This window comes from Engraulis encrasicolus, chromosome 21, assembly GCF_034702125.1.
Source record: "Engraulis encrasicolus isolate BLACKSEA-1 chromosome 21, IST_EnEncr_1.0, whole genome shotgun sequence".
In the NCBI taxonomy this organism is placed as follows: Eukaryota; Metazoa; Chordata; class Actinopteri; order Clupeiformes; family Engraulidae; genus Engraulis; species Engraulis encrasicolus.
Genome location: NC_085877.1, coordinates 26,197,439 through 26,215,225, shown reverse-complemented (window position 1 = coordinate 26,215,225; position 17,787 = coordinate 26,197,439). Strand labels below are relative to the sequence as shown.

General features: G+C 44.5%; 1 protein-coding gene across 1 annotated transcript; it reads left to right on the top strand.

The window, feature by feature from the left end:
* The first annotated feature begins 681 nt into the window (after positions 1-681).
* On the top strand, positions 682-3,215 carry LOC134437323 (uncharacterized). Its single transcript, XM_063186815.1, has 2 exons — positions 682-697; positions 954-3,215. The coding sequence occupies exon 2, from the start codon at positions 1,728-1,730 to the stop codon at positions 3,213-3,215; it is 1,488 nt and encodes a 495-aa protein (XP_063042885.1). The 5' UTR covers positions 682-697; positions 954-1,727.
* The last annotated feature ends 14,572 nt before the right edge of the window (positions 3,216-17,787 follow it).

The window sequence follows — 17,787 nt, the reverse complement described above, 5'->3', positions numbered from 1 at the left end:
GTGTCTTTGGGAAACAGTCGTAGGAAATCTAAGAACATTTGTAGGATCACTGGTTAACGACACACGTAAGGCTAAGAACCATCGTTATCGGGAAACGAGACCCTGGTTGGTGCATACAGCTGAAACATATCCAGTAGATAGGTGGGTCCCATTCCATTTCATGATTTAAACATAATAAGCATGGCGTTAAAATCAATTCTGTAGCTTACTGGGAGCCAATGCAGTGATCTCAAAATTGGAGTAATGTGGTCGAACTTCCTTGTTTTTGTAAGAACACATTTGTATGTACACAAAATACATATAACATGCATGACAAAGATCCAACATATCACCCATATACAGACATTACACAGATCAAGCACCCATCTGCATGCATACATTTACGTTAACTGGAAAAAGTGATTTTTAAAAATCAGCTGCATTTATTAGCTCATTTGCTATTTGTATGTGTAGCAGTGAAGATAATGCCTACACAATTACTTTTATTTTGTTATTTTCATTTCATAAATGGTGAACTTTCATTTCATGATGGTGTTTATTTCCCCAAAATCCTTTCTCTGTATTTAGTTTTGAACTTGCTGGTATTGGGAGATTTGCTCATTTTTTGTGTTATAGCACCCTCTAGTGGCGTGCGCGACCTGTCTTTTGTTTTGCACGTTCTTCTCTGTTCAGTCTGCGCTGAGCTGAGCAGGGAAAGGTACGTATTTTCACGGAGCTCCGATGTTGCAAAGTAATCCGTGTGTTGCAATGTCGCAATGTTGCATCTTTCGTTTCCAAATGTTGTATTATCTTGTGTACATGTAAAAACCTTTGTGATGAGCATTTTGTTTCGTTTGAAACATGTATTTTGAGAGCACTAAATAGCTATCAAGCTAACCACTTGTTGTAGGCACTGACTAGCCTTTTGTCTCTGACTTGGCGCCTGAATATGTATGGTGTGTTTTTCATGTTAGGCTGGTCCGATGACGACGTGAATGCGGTGCCTAACCCTTTTGTGCTCTTTTTGTTGTTTAAAAAGGTATGTACTCCCAATGCCAGTGAATCTCTATGAGTGTGTTGATATGTTTGCATTGTATTTCTCTGAATGCATTTGATTATTATTATGAAGTAGTGTCTTATTACTACTATTGGAGTTTTGTAATGAAACATTCAGCCTGTGATGTTACACTATGTATGATTATGGGCCCTACAGAGCATTTTAATGCAGTTTTATTGTAATACAGTAGTTTTACACTGTACTGTATTTTGTTTTACAACTTTGTGAGTCTGCGCTGAGCTGAGCAGGGAAAGGCTGGTCCGATGACGGCGTGAATGCGGTGCCTAACCCTTTTGTGCTCTTTTTGTTGTTAAAAAAGAAAATAAAAGAATACAGCTGAGGAACAGAACGGCATCAGTGGTCCCTTCTTCCCCCTTTGGCACCGGAACACAACGCAGGGTAGCCGGGACAGTAGAGCGTTCCGGCTACAGTGGTGCCGTGACCCGGATGGTTTCGCTTCAGATCATCGCCAGAGTGATCGCCGGTGGTTGCTGCAGAATACCCTGAAGACGCTGATGTTGTTTCAAGTACTCGTATGAATGCAAACATAATGTGGTTTATGATTATTTAAGTTCAATTCATTCTTCCCTTTTTGTTTTGAGTGTTTGAATACATAACACTGACTAAGAAGTACAACACTTAACATTTTACACTTAATACTGATTATTTACATTGCTGAAGACTATTTAACATGGCTGAAGGAAATGACATGGATGTGCCTTTTAACTGTGATGATGGTGGTAATGCAGTAGTGGGTGTAGGCAGGGGTAAGCTATTTGGGAACGTGGAACCGACTCCAGTTAGGGGTGTTCATGAAATAGGAAACCCTGTATCATCCTCTACATACCTGGTTACTGACTCGCACACACCCACACCACACAGGCCTGGCCCTAGTCTGAGGAATTTTCCTGGCATAGGCAGGGGTGTTAGTGCAGTACGCCACCCTGTATCGTCATTCACACGCATGCACACTGATGAGCCCCCTAGTCCAGGTGTGGACACCACTGACATAGGCCATCTCATTACACAGTTGGCCCAACAAATAGGTGAGAACATCGCAAGTCAATTAAATAAATCCACTCAGAGTCAACAAAGCCAGCCCACTCCCAGTCTTAACACACCCAGTCTGAACATGGGCCAGGGACAGTCTGACTTAAACATGACTGGAGTCAAGTTAGTGATGAAGACAGATGTCCGGGAGCCACCATACTTCAGAGGTGATGGGACTGATAAGCACACAGTGCATGAGTGGGAAGAAATCATGGATGTCTACCTGAAAAAGAGGGGTGTCCCACCACAAGAGTACTCCCAAGAAATCCTGTCCAGGCTGATGGGAAAGGCCAGAGACATTGTTAAAGTTACACTGCGTAGCATTCCATCCTTAAAGCCTGCAGAGAATCCTAAGCTTGTCTTTGATGTACTCAAGCAGCATTTCAGTGAAGTAACTTACTCCTCAATGCCTCTAGCAGATTTTTATAACACACTCCCCCTGAATGGTGAAAGCCCAATGGACTACTGGATCCGCTTGAACAAAGCTGTGGACGTCGCGGATGAGTGTCTGAGGAGACAGGGGCGAAACATTGAAGACCCCTCCCATGAAGTCACAATGATGCTGGTGAAACACTGTCCTGACCCCGCCCTCGCCAGTGTCCTGAAGTGTAAGACAGCTGAGAAGTGGACAGCAAACGAGATTCAGGAGCACCTTGTCGAACACCAGAGGGAGGCTCGCACAAAGTCCCAGATCAGGTCAGTTCGACCAAAGCACATTGTCACTCATGTACAGACATCCACGACCGAAGCAGTCGCTGTAGACAATGCTTGTGAGCCTGCTCCTCTCCAAACTACAGTGGGGCAGCCATCCCCATCTCCGACCGAGAGTGTTTACATTCAGTCTCTCATTAGCCTGTTGGATCGTGTGCTGGAGCAGAAGGCTCAGACAGCGGCAGTTGAATCAACATACAAGGGGCCAGTAAACATTTTCCAGAGGAAATGCAGAGTGTGTCAGTCCACTGAGCATTCAACAACTGTTCACTGTAGGCAGGAGAATCCCTGCATGGGCTGTTACAAGCCAGACCACTGGAAGAAAGACTGCCCACAGCGCAAGCCGAGATTCAGTGCCACACCACAGCAGGCCCAGGCACAGCCCCAAGACCAACAGCATGGCACACATTTAAACTAGGTGGCCCGCATTTAGCGAGGGAGCGTGTGGGCATTGAAACATCTACCCTCGAAGCAAATGAAGAATTAAAAGAGATGTATGTGAACGTCTGTAAAGTAATGCCAGATGATTGTAAAGTAATTGTACAGAACACCCAGACCGTTGAGCCATTCGGTGAATTGTTCCATGCTCCAGTGATGATCAATGGTGCAGCTGAGCTGAGAGGGTTACTGGATACAGGGTCAATGGCCTGCACCATCAGTGAAGAGGCAGAGCGGAGACTCGTGTCGGAGAACGTTTTAACTCAGCTGCAACAACCAACCGAGCGCATCATCCTTGTAGGCTGTGGGGGAGTACAGGTGAGCCCCAAAGGCATATACGACATGGAACTGAGTCTGTATGGTGTGAAGTGCACAGTCCCGGTCCTGGTGGTGCCTGGCCAGAAAGATGAGATCATTGTGGGGACCAACATGTTGAAGCATGTGCTGCGCCAGCTGAAAAATGATGACAACTACTGGGCGCTTCTCTCACGCAACACACAGGAGTCTTCTGAGTGTGAGCCGTTTTTGGAGATGATGGCCAGCCTCACGAGGTGGAGGGGTGCAGATGTGCCTGAAAAAGTAGGTACCGTGAAGCTGACCCAAGCCGTGACTCTCCTCCCCAAACAAGAGTACCTCCTGTGGGGTAGGCTGCCCAGTAACGTGCCAATGTCACCCGGGAGCACTGTCATAGTGGAGTCATCTACATCCAGGTGTGTGCCTCGAGGCATTATGGTCGGCAGAGTGATCACGCCTCTGTGGGGGGATGGCTGGACTCCAATGAAAGTGACCAACATCACAGACAAGCCGCTTACCCTGAGAAAGAACTCCAAGATGGCCGATGTCTCCCCGTGCGTTGCTGTGGAAGATGTCTCTCTATTCCAGGGCAACTGCCGGGGAGAGAGTGGACCCAATGACATCACTCAGTCCGGACAGAGTGAGTACTCAAACCTCGAGCAGCGGCTTCGGAGGTGTGGCTTGGGGGATGTGGATGTCGACCGCTGTGAGGCGAGCCCCTCCACAAAGGCCCAGCTGGTTACGCTGCTTGAGCAGTATCACGATGTCTTCTCAAAGCACCATCTGGACTGTGGAGAAGCCAAAGACTTTGTGCATAGGATCCGACTCACAGATGATCGTCCTTTCCGCCTTCCATATCGCAGAGTGCCACCAGCACACTACCAAAAGTTGCGGCAAGTTCTCACTGAAATGGAGGAGCAGGGAATAATTCGCAAGTCTATGAGTGAGTACGCTTCTCCCCTCGTAATGGTCTGGAAGAAAAATGGTGACCTTCGCCTATGCACAGACTTCCGATGGCTGAATGCGAGAACCATCAAGGACGCTCACCCTCTGCCTCACCAGTCAGACTGTCTGGCAGCCTTAGGTGGAAACTCGGTCTTCAGCACCATGGACCTCACTTCAGGTTTTTATAACCTACCCATGCATGAAGACGACAAAAAGTACACAGCCTTCACAACACCTCTAGGCCTCCACGAATATAACAGAATGCCACAGGGGCTTTGCAACAGTCCAGCCTCGTTCATGAGGATGATGTTGAGCATCTTCGGCGATTTAAACTTCAGTAGCCTCCTTTGCTACCTGGATGATCTGTTGGTCTTTGCCCAGTCCGAACAAGAGGCCCTCGAGAGACTGGAGATTGTCTTCCAGCGGCTCAGAGAGCACAACTTGAAGTTGAGTCCCAAAAAGTGTCATCTGTTGCGGCGTTCTGTAAAATTCCTTGGGCACATCATCGACGGTGAGGGTGTTGCTGTCGACCCAGAGAAAGTGGAAGTCATTGTAAAGATGTCCAAGACGGACTTGATGGAAGATGACGGCTGCACTTCCTCAGTCCGCAGGGTCAAGTCCTTTCTGGGGATGGTATTTTATTACCAACACTTCATACCCCACTGTTCTGCCATAGCCAAGCCACTGTTCGCCCTAACAGCTGGACAGAAACGTAAGGGGAAGACAAGCAAGGTTTGTCAGAATCCAGGTGTCTTCAGAAAGCTCAAGCCTGCGGACTGGACAGAAGACTGTGACGCTGCCTTCCTCAGTCTCAAGGAGAAGCTTCTGAACTGTGTAGTCCTCACTCATCCAGACTTCTCCAAGCCACTGATCTTGTCCATTGATGCCTCTCTTGACGGTCTCGGGGCAGTTTTATCTCAGGTGTCAGAAGGAGAGAGTAAGGCACGTCCCATCGCCTTTGCAAGTAAGACTCTGTCTGGTTCACAGAAGAGGTACCCAGCCCACCGTCTCGAATTCTTAGCACTTAAATGGAGTGTTTGCGAAAAATTCAGTCACTGGTTGAAGGGGCACTCTTTTACTGTGTGGACAGACAATAATCCTTTAACCTACATAATGACAAAACCAAAACTTGACGCCTGTGAACAACGGTGGGTTGCGAAACTGTCCCCATACACATTCAGTCTCAAGCATATCCCAGGGCCCCAGAACGTTGTGCCAGATGCCCTAAGTAGAGATCCCTTTGCAAAATCAGTGGGCAAGAGGCTGATCAGTGAGCCCTATGAGAGTCTGTTGGCAGAGGCTGACGGGACAAAAGAGGACGGAGTGCAGGACGTTTTCCGCTGCAAGGTCCAGTGTCTTCAGGCTTGCCATGTGGCCTCAGGCAATCCCCAAAGCATGCCATCTCGCGGTCTCGACTCCTCTGAAGTGAAGTCTGCCTGTGACTCTCATACCGAGTGGGAAAGTGGTGCACAGTTAAGAGCAATGCAGTATCTGAAGGCTTTACCTCAGGCCGCACTCTCCGAGCAAGACGTACCAGCGGCTTTCTCCACTGATGAGCTGCGGCGGAGCCAAGAGGAAGACCAGGTCATTCGGAGCGTCTTGCCATTTGTTCTGGGTGGCCGGCCGCCACCTAGACGGGAGAGAAGCAAGTTAGCCCCGACCGCCCAGATACTTTGCAAGCAGTGGCATAAGTTGAAAGTCCTTGATGGAGTCCTCTATCGGGCCACCAAAGATCCCTCAACCCGTGAGAGGAGGTTCCAACTTGTTCTGCCTGCCAGCCTGAAAGCAACGGCCCTCTCCGGTGTCCATGATCTCGCTGGGCACCAGGGGCAAGCCAGAACAGTGCGCCTTGCCAGACAGCGCTTTTTCTGGCCGCAGATGGACAGAGACATCAAGGACTATGTTAAGTGCTGCCAAAGATGTATCCTTGCAAAGACACCTGAACCAGCAGCCCGAGCACCCTTAGAGAGCATCCGCACATCTGCTCCCATGGAGTTGGTGTGTATCGACTTCTGGAGTGCTGAGGACAGTAAACAGAGATCAGTGGATGTTTTGGTCATAACCGACCACTTTACAAAGTTGGCTCACGCATTCCCCTGTGTCAATCAAACTGCAAAGCAAGTTGCAAAGAAACTATGGGACAATGTGTTCTGCATCTACGGCTTTCCAGAACGAATACATTCAGACCAAGGAGCCAATTTTGAAAGCAAACTCATCTCCGAACTCCTCAGCCTTGCCGGGGTCTCAAAGTCACACACAACTGCATATCACCCCATGGGAAACGGGCAAACCGAAAGGTTCAATAGGACGCTTGGAAGCATGTTGCGGGCCCTCCCTCTGTCAGCAAAACAACACTGGGCTCAACAGATACAGACTCTGACCTTTGCATACAATGCTACAGTTCATGAAACGACTAGTTATGCCCCGTTTTATTTGATGTACGGTCGAGTCCCAAGACTCCCGGTGGATGTGGTGTTCAAACAAGTCCTGAAGGACCCAGTTGTTACAGACTTCAATACTTACGCCGGCAAACTGGTGGCAAACCTTCACGAAGCTGCCACCATTGCTCAACAACACACAAGGAAACAGCAGCAGCATCAAGCCAAGGGATACAACAAAAAGGCCCGTGGCACTCACCTGAACATTGGAGACAGAGTCTTGCTAGCTAACAAAGCTGAAAGAGGGAAACGTAAACTAGCAGATAAGTGGGAACCTACCATGTACACTGTTACCGGGCGTAATCCTCAGACTCATGTTTACCAAGTCACGGATGAGAGCGGGAGGACTAAAGTTGTCCATCGTAACTTGATGCTGGATGTCAGCTTCTTGCCCATCGTCCAACCAGACAGTGAAGAGTCAGAGGCAGGTGCTTCGGATGCGGTCAGTGAGTGCGACCCCTTGTCCTCTGATGTTGTGAGCAACCTGGCAGTGGATGCCTCTGAGGACCGTACCTGCTCATGGATCATGGAGATGGCCGATGCCAACTCTCTTGCTGGTGAAGAGGATGCTAACTTGGAGATGGATGATGACTTGCCACAGTCACTGCCTGGTGCCCCTGATCAGTTAACAAGTCCCCCGTCTTCAAGAGACGTGCCCAGTCCCTCATGCCCAACTGACACTGACCCGCACCTTGTTGACACTACTGACCTAGATAACACAGGGTCCCCCAACATCATTTCACCCACCCCAGCTACTGATAGTCAGAGCACCACACAACACATAGGGCCTGAGAGACGCACCCGCACAGGCAGAGTTGTTAGGGCAGTTAACCGTCTGATTGAGTCTATGGCTCAAAAACCCTTCACACGAGAGCTTATGAGGTCTGACAGGTCAATGTCCCTACTTTCGTTATTTTAAACAGTAGGAAATAGCAACAGGACTGTTGTAGTGTATCGTTTTGTATGTTGAGTTACATCTCGAGGTTTTGGTATGGTGTAGAAGGGCACCTTACTTACTAGAAGGAATAATAGTCTGATCACCTATTGTTTACTTCGAACTTACTTTTAAGTAGCTTTATATGCTGTGAATTGGGAATACAGTCCCGTGGTTACCTTGGGTGGAGAGAACATGAACGTGGTACACTTGTGTTAGGTTATTTCATTAGGATGTCCTCTTAGTAGTCAGGATTTTGGTGAAATCAAAGAGGGGTGAATGTAGCAGTGAAGATAATGCCTACACATGTATTTTTATTTTGTTATTTTCATGTCATAAGATGGTGAACTTTCATTTCATGATGGTGTTTATTTCCCCAAAATCCTTTCTCTGTATTTAGTTTTGAACTTGCTGGTATTGGGAGATTTGCTCATTTTTTGTGTTATAGCACCCTCTAGTGGCGTGCGCGACCTGTCTTTTGTTTTGCACGTTCTTCTCTGTTCAGTCTGCGCTGAGCTGAGCAGGGAAAGGTACGTATTTTCACGGAGCTCCGATGTTGCAAAGTAATCCGTGTGTTGCAATGTCGCAATGTTGCATCTTTCGTTTCCAAATGTTGTATTATCTTGTGTACATGTAAAAACCTTTGTGATGAGCATTTTGTTTCGTTTGAAACATGTATTTTGAGAGCACTAAATAGCTATCAAGCTAACCACTTGTTGTAGGCACTGACTAGCCTTTTGTCTCTGACTTGGCGCCTGAATGTATGGTGTGTTTTTCATGTTAGGCTGGTCCGATGACGACGTGAATGCGGTGCCTAACCCTTTTGTGCTCTTTTTGTTGTTTAAAAAGGTATGTACTCCCAATGCCAGTGAATCTCTATGAGTGTGTTGATATGTTTGCATTGTATTTCTCTGAATGCATTTGATTATTATTATGAAGTAGTGTCTTATTACTACTATTGGAGTTTTGTAATGAAACATTCAGCCTGTGATGTTACACTATGTATGATTATGGGCCCTACAGAGCATTTTAATGCAGTTTTATTGTAATACAGTAGTTTTACACTGTACTGTATTTTGTTTTACAACTTTGTCAGTCTGCGCTGAGCTGAGCAGGGAAAGGCTGGTCCGATGACGACGTGAATGCGGTGCCTAACCCTTTTGTGCTCTTTTTGTTGTTTAAAAAGAAAATAAAAGAATACAGCTGAGGAACAGAACGGCATCAGTGGTCCCTTCTTCCCCCTTTGGCACCGGAACACAACGCAGGGTAGCCGGGACAGTAGAGCGTTCCGGCTACATATGCACCCTTCAAATACATCCAGTTGGTAACGTTCCAGTTGAATGCATGGAGCAGGGAGGAATTTAATGTGAGTTACTCAGTCCTGGCCTTGGGCCCAGTTAGACTGTCAAGTCATCCATTCCAGGATTAAGGGCATTGGTACCCAAATATTTTCTGCCTGGACCTACTTTTGGATATTCGTTCCTGTCCCCTTCATATTCCAATGCCAAACATATATTTTTCCCATTACTATAATATTGGTCAATTGGTCCACAACAAAATTGCATTTATGCCTCACCCAAGGGAGGGGGCAGTGCGGCGGGACGGTACCATGCACTGGTTAATTACTCCCCCCACTAACCTGGCAGGTCGGGAGTCGAACTGGCAACCACACAAGTCAAAATTGTTGTTGTCCTAATGATATATGTATGTAAGACCATGTGCCAAGTAATATTTTAGCTTTAACACCTCACTAAATATGCTGCCAACAGAGCTCTTGACAATGCTTTTTAGTCACTGTATTTGTCATGTCTGTAATGTCTGTCTCCAGGACGAGCCCCCATGTGTTACGCTCCAGAGGAGAAATAACACAGAAGGCGGACGGAGTCAGGTGTGCAATATTATCAGTCATGTTTATTTTATCCAAGATTCCAAAGCACTAATTAATTACAACACCAATATAACTACCATGGACCCAACGCGCATGTTACAACGAACCAACGCACATTATAACAGAACAACACACTAATTTTCAAACAGACCAATGCACCAATATCACAAATAATCAATAGCAGCAGCAGTCTGGGTCTTAAGGCCCTCAAGGGCAAGTGACCCAGTAACAAAGTCCAAGCCCTGCGCTTGCTGTTCGCCTCCAGAGAATACAGTAAGCTTTGCTTTTAAAGGGTCAGGTGCAGCTGGGCATCATCTTGAGTTAGCCATCTCCTTCATGAGCCACACCTGGAATCAGCAGACCCACAGCCAAGCAGTTATAACAGTTAGGAGAAGGCCAATCAGCCACCCCCTTCACGAGCCACACCTGTAAACATGATTAGCAGCAGCCAAGAAGTAGGAAGCCATACCCTCAGGGACGTAACACATGCACTCTAATTTTGGCAACTCTAAAGGTCACACTTTCTGTCTGAATTAATTTCACTGTTATCACCACCATTTATTGTGCTTGTTTATCTGATTTAGCTGAATGCTTTTTATGTCTTGTCTTTCTTGTTTCTTGTATCGTCCGTGTTAACCATACCTTGGCATACAGGGCCATTCCAAGGTCACTGGAGGACATTCCAGGAACATTTCTTTCACCATGCCATTGGCACTTAACTCTTGCACCTTGTATACAACTTCTGCTGATGCTGTGTGTGTGTGTGTGTGTGTGTGTGTGTGTGTGTGTGTGTGTGTGTGTGTGTGTGTGTGTGTGTGTGTGTGTGTGTGTGTGTGTGTGTGTGTGTGTGTGTGTGCGTGCGCGCGCGCGCGTGTGTGTGTGTGTGTGTGTGTGTGTGTTGTATTTTATTGTATTGTATTGTATTGTATTGTACATGTCTATATCAGTATGTTGCGTTTGAAAACTGCACATGTGTGTGAGTATGTATTGTCTATGTGTATGTTGTGAATGAATGTGACAGAGAAAGAATTGTAAATTCATGTATGTCAATGTCTTATTTAAATGTTTTAGTTAAACTGCACATTGGAGACTAGTCAAACACAATTTCAAACTTCTGTGCTAACCCCGTTACCTCGATTTTTGACAATAAAGTACACTTGACTCGACTTGACGGCTGCTGTCGGTTTTGGTCGGGCCTGGGACAAAGTCATCTAAAAAGACATCCCAGTCAATACATACAAGTTTAATGGGGACCCAATTCTGGGCCCCTTTTCTCCTTGGGCCCGGGACAACTGATCCTTTTGTATCAACCTGCTTTCCTGTTGGCATGCACACTTGAAAAAAGGATTCTGGCCTCAGACTCAAATGACTGTGTGGACTCAAAGGACTCAAAATACCATATGTACACTTTCATGTGTGCACATACCTGTATGTACACACATGTACCAGAAGTTTGTTATTACAATGTAATAACTAACTGTCTGCCAACTCCTCACCGCACCCCTGGGAAAAAAAATTAAATTAATAAAAAAAGCAACAACAAAAAAAGTAACAATGTCAATGATCTGTTCGTATTCATAGAGGGCGTATGAAAACATCAACTATAAACAATGACATGCATGCATGCAGCCCACAGAAAACCATTTTGATCTTCGTAAGAAGACAGTGTTCATAAGCTATTTATCACATGGGCAAGTGCATGCGCGCATGTGTTTGTATTACTTAAGTCTGAGGTCTCTCTGGTGCTTTTGTGTCCACAGCGGTGTCCAGTGCAGAAGTCAGCAGCAGAGTCAACCACCTCAGGGCGTGTGGACTCGTCCTACTGTCCTGCTGTGTCCCGGCCCTGGTAGTCACCTTGACCTTTGACCTTGACCTGTCACCTTTGACCTTGCCTGAGAATATGAAGAGCTGGTGAAGAGGAATCAACTCAGCTCCGCCCCCTAGACACGGAGGAGCCTTGTTGTGCGATGATTTACACAATTAGTCACATGTATAGTCGTCGCACACTGACTTCTTGCCTCACTGTGCTGCCAGTCTTACATAACACAGACACACATACACACACCTGCTTTCTCCCATCTAGTGGTAAGTCTCTTTATTACAACTGAATTCCATTTTGTCCCCTGACTACAATCAAATGCACACACACACACACACACACACACACACACACACACACACACACACACACACACACACACACACACACACACACACACACACACACACACACACACACACACACGCTCACACACACTCACCCATACACGTTAGGGAGTTAGGAAAAGTTAGGGAGGTCCTGACTTCCCTGACCTCAATGCTGGCTATGGCCACGCACACGCACACGCACAATTACACACACACACACACACACACACACACACACACACACACACACACACACACAGTCACACACACACACACACACACACACACACACACACACACACACACACACACACACACACACACACACACATTTTATGTACTTTATTTGATTCCACATTACAAGTTAAAATCAATCCAGGAACCAAATGAATAATCCAACAACTATTTTGACCAAAAGACACATCTTGTTATGGAAATGCATCATTAAGGATAAAGGAAACATCTTCTCTTCCAGATGAACATGCTCCCTATAACAGCTGATATTGAGCAGTATTTAGCTAGCGGTCTGGCCCGTCTTTTACTTAGTCCACTGATGTTGAGTCCACTGACCACCAGCCTATGCACATGGCCTAGACTGCCAAAGACAAGAACAATGAGGACACATTTATAGCCACAGCTTTCAGTGGCAGATGTTAGAGGATGGTATTTCAGTTTTTTTGTACAGTAGGATTCCTCCATGAACAGGTCAAATGCACAGGCTACTTCAAACAGTCTGACTATTTTTTCCTCTTTTGATATGCAAATCGTGCCTTCACACAGAAGATGAGTATCTCATCACTGATGGTGGCATTACTGAAGGTTGCATGTGATGTAGATTGGTCTGCACAGGTGAGTTTGACTAATTTTCCTTGAAGTTGAAGGCTGGACCAGTACTCCATATTGCGGTCCCTTTGGATGGTACACACACACACACACACACACACACACACACACACACACACACACACACACACACACACACACACACACACACACACACACACACACACACACACACACACACACACACAGGGCCAGAGCCCCAGATCTCGTACTGCCAAATTGAAAGGTCAGAGGGACATCTGCTGGTACAAAGTGGAACAACAGCTGTGTTGCTAAAAAAATGTGTGTGAAACAAGCACAAAAGCATGACTCATCATATCTCCATTGTGTATTGTTGAACGGTTGAGGAACAGGTAGAACAGTGATGTAGTATAAGCCTGAGACTTATTAGCCGTAATACAAAGACTCACCACTAGATGGAAGACTCACTCGTGTGTGTGTGTGTGTGTGTGTGTGTGTGTGTGTGTGTGTGTGTGTGTGTGTGTGTGTGTGTGTGTGTGCGTGTGCATGTGCGTGTGCGTGTGCGCGTGCCTGAGTGTGTGTGTGTGTGTGTGTGTGCATGTAAGTGTGCGTGTGTACTTGCATGTGCGTGTGTGTGTGTGTGTGTGTGTGTGTGTGTGTGTGTGTGTGTGTGTGTGTGTGTGTGTGTGTGTGTGTGTGAAAGTGTGCGTGCAATGTTTATCATGATCGTTGTTCTGTCTGGTACACACAACCAGACTCATTGAAATGACAACCATAGCCACATCCACAGCCATATGCTCAATCCTGCAAGGTTAGAGCTGGGTAGCATCACCTTTTCCCCCTGTCATGCTGTATAATTACTGTGCGGATACAACCTGGCTAAACTGGTTAAACCTTGCCAGAGGGTTAGATATGTGTTAAACTCTGTCCTCCTAACTTACAGTACACTGCCCCCATGAAGTTCAGCTCAGACTGATTGGCCAGAGGCAGAATTGTTCGTCATACATACATAACTACATCCACACACACATACCCCAAGTTGTGGCGATTATTTAAAAAAAAGAAAAGAAAGAAAAATATATTTATAGCCTACTATATATTCCTCAGTAATATACAGTAGGCCTACATGAATGAAACTCAATAACATAGTGAGCGTACATTCTCATATATGCAAAAAATATACAGTATATATATATATATATATATATATATATATATATTGTTATTTTCGTCATACGTATGAATGATGCACACATACCCTAACGGTAGACATTCCATTTAGGCCTATTCCATCACACATTACATACACATTTGTTCGGGGGTAAAGGCCAATTCATACCCTGTACTTGGTCAGTTCTGTAGGCTATGAAACTCCACTTATGCATTCTAACCATCCATACCTTTATACAGTACTCCCGTTCATCTTTCATGAGTGGCAAGCTTCAATGAAATCAAAGGTTAGAACATAGTCATCTCACATGTCACACATACTCTATGGCATGGATGGGTTGTAGCCACCTCTGCCTGCGACAGTACGATGATATGCAAATTATCCAGTAGGTGTCGGTAAAACATCATTTTTGGCAATGGTGTGAAAAACAACGGTAACCTGTATGAAAACGGCAGCCTTTCCAACAAGCTCAATGTGACATTTAGTGTTCTGTATTTCTGTGATGGGCCTGTTTGTTACCAATACGGCCACCGTGCATATAGGGCCTGCATGTGTTTTTCGCTTGACCTGAAAGACAATATGGCTACAATGCATACAGTAGTAGGCCCATGAGCATGTGAAACCGTTCTTACCATTATATTACAGGTTTTCTCGATTGGTTTGGCTAATTTCTCAAAACTGAGATGACATTCTCAAAACAACACAGACAAATCCCCAAACCAGCTTGCAATTTTCCAAAACAGAATGGCATTTCTCATTGCTTTCATCAAATATCAAATGCTTTGTACATGTCTCAAATGTTTAGTACATCTCTGCAGATGGCTATGTACAGATACCCTACAGTTGACACATTGAGCATACATTTAGCACATCTTCCAAATAAATTGATCTTGCTTATCTAAACGAAATAGACAATTCTCAGTGTAATGGTTGCCCTCTCCAAAACATGTCAGCATGATTTCATTGTGTAAGTCATCATATGCAAAGTAGTCTACACAATTTTCAAAACAGTCAAGGACATAATATTTTAAAAATTTCATTAAACAGTAAATGTACGACAGGCCAGATGATATTGTAACTTAACTAGTTTGTAGAAAATGATTGTACAACCGTGTATACTACAATTTCCTTTGTTATTTGGGTAATTTCTTGGCATTTTTCCAACGACATTCTGTTTTGAACAATTGCTAGTTGTTTTGGGATTTGTCCATGTTATTTTGAGAATGTTATCTCTGTTTTGAGAAATGAGCCAAACCCATGAGAAACCAATATATGGGCATTACTTTCTGTAGGCCTATATGAATTCATAGTAAAGAAAGTTACAGATACATTTCCTTGGTAAATTGTCTGTGTTGTCATACCTCATTGGTTTCACTCACTTTTTCATTTTTTGTCGAAATCTGTTAGCTGAACGTAGACAAAACAGCTAACCATTTTGACTTGCAGTGCTTACACAATGGCAAAGGACAATGTTGGGGGTACTGATAATATATGTGGGGAAGGAATTTAGTTTTGACACACGGGTAAACTGTTTTTGGAGTGATATGAGCAAGTCATGAGGATCCATGTAGCCTAGTTATGCTGAACCATCCAGTTTATTTTGACAGAAGGACTAAATGAATGCAAATGAGCCAAAGCAATTGAAAAGGATCTATGCCATTTTGATGGTACTGACCATTTATTTGGGAGAAGGTCTAGTGCTGATTCAAGAATGAGCTGTTATGGGAGGTATATGACATTTTGCTAGTTATCTGATCTGTTGTGCAGAAGTGTAAGAATGTTTAGCCAAATGACCCAAAATTCATAGAAATGTCATCTCGGTTTCAAGAAATTAGCCAAACCAATCGAGAAAAAAACTGTAAATGTTGAAATGAGACCTTTTCATGACTTTGTCCTGTGTCCGTTCAGCAGCCCCATAGTGTACATGTAAATCTACTTCCATTGTGTTTTATTTTTGTGTGTCTGAAATGAAAAAGTCTACAGTATGTGGTTCGAGTCCCTGCCGCATCTCTCTGTCTTACTCTCCAATTCCACTACCGCCATACCGTTCTATCATCAATAAAGTAACGCCTTCAAAAGAGTGGGGAGGGGTGGAAAGATAAGGCATATTGCTCGAGAAATGGAAGCCTGAACTTTATTTGACTATAACTGACACGACTGACTATGCCAGGCTACATATACGGCCAATGAACGTATCACTTCTGATATGGTGTGCTGTGAACCAGGCAACTCAGCCGACCGCCTATTTAGATACTACAATGTTGATTTATCGCTTCGGTTCTCAATATCTAAGTACATAAGTGTCAGAATAAAGAGCATTTTAAGGTAGTGTTTGGGTGGCAGCCATGTTTGTTTCAGGTTCCCCATTGAGAGGAAGGTGGCGCACAGCATTTTGGGTAGCAGGCAGCACTGAGTCAGCATCTGATGTTGCCCTCAAATATCCCCGCTAAACCCAAAACTGCCAAAGGGGGAAATAAAGCAATTTTTTCGTTTGGAATCGCAGTTGATGACTCGATGCCCAGTTATCTCACTGGAAGAACAGCGTCCTTCCCCGTTTTTTGGAATACAAGTCTTCCTGCAATCCTCTCCCTTAACGCACACTGCCCATGGGGATCCAGGTTCAAATCCAACCATTTCGCAACCTTATCCCATCTCTTTCTCTTCCCGTCCTTCACCTCTCCTATCAATAAAGACAAAAGCCCCTCAAAATCTAAAATAATAACTTTGTAGGAGTGTTCACTATGTACGATAAGTGACAGAGTTCTTGAGAAAACGTTTTTTGCTGCAGTAGGATACACTATTAGCAACACCTCATTGCAGACTGCATCTGGCCAAGATTTCTGTCTGGCTTTGTCACAAACCAGCAAGCAACTGCCTAAACTACTGTCGTAGCACCTGCAATCCTCGGCTCTTATTGCCAGGCATGAGTTGACTTTGGACAAAGGACTATTGTCTGAAACGGCAAGTGTTTCCTCTTACATAATCATGCAATTGTTCTGTTGAGTATCTGTGGACACGCACACACACACGCACACACAGAATCTGTGATTAACTCAACATGCCCCAAGGCCTGCTTGTGGCCTGTTTTCCTGTGGCTAGTCACATTTCTCCATTCCTGTGGTCACCACACGCTAAGCTTAACCTCATCATCATCAGAAAAAACTAGCACGACTGGTAACTGATTAGGATCCAGATATGACACAGATGACAGACGTGTGATGGATATCTTTCCATTACCACACACAAGTTTCCTCCATTTTTTTGGACCAATTATATCAAGTAAAAAGGTAGTGGTATGGACCAATTATTGTATATGAAAGTTTTGGACAATTATAAAAAAACAGAAAAGAAAAGGTAAAGACAAAACGGGTTTAAATCCTGTAATTAATGCAGAAAACACTAAATAAAATATAGACTAAAAGGTACCCACATGAAAAAGGTACTGTACCTGTCTTATGGGCTCCTTTCATTGTAAGGAAATTAAAAGTGCACCGTGTAATATTTTTAGTTGTTAATTTTGATTCCTTTTGAATTTCCAGAAATAGACATTTTTAGCTGCAAAACCCACTTTGGTCATACTACTAAATATTAGTTAATTATTTAGTAAATATTTATGCAAAGATCAAAATTGGCAGTAGACAGCACAGTTTCAATGAGCTGCATAGTTGCAATATGTACTCTGGGCACCATCCTACACAGTGCGCCTTTAAGTAAATGTCTGTCTTATTTGTATATGAGGAAAAATTAGGAATGGGTCAATTTTATAGTATGGACATATAAGACTTATGTTATATAGTCCATATACAAACCATTTCATAAGTGTTATATATCTTTTCAATATGGACAGCTAGGAACCCACCAGCAAAGACTTGAAAACAGTAACTGAATATGCATCTACGTAATCACCCATTTCATAAGTAAATGGTAACC

Bases quoted from the DNA above. Each gene is read 5' to 3' on its own strand.
- LOC134437323 (XM_063186815.1), top strand. From the start codon at position 1,728: ATGGCTGAAGGAAATGACATGGATGTGCCTTTTAACTGTGATGATGGT.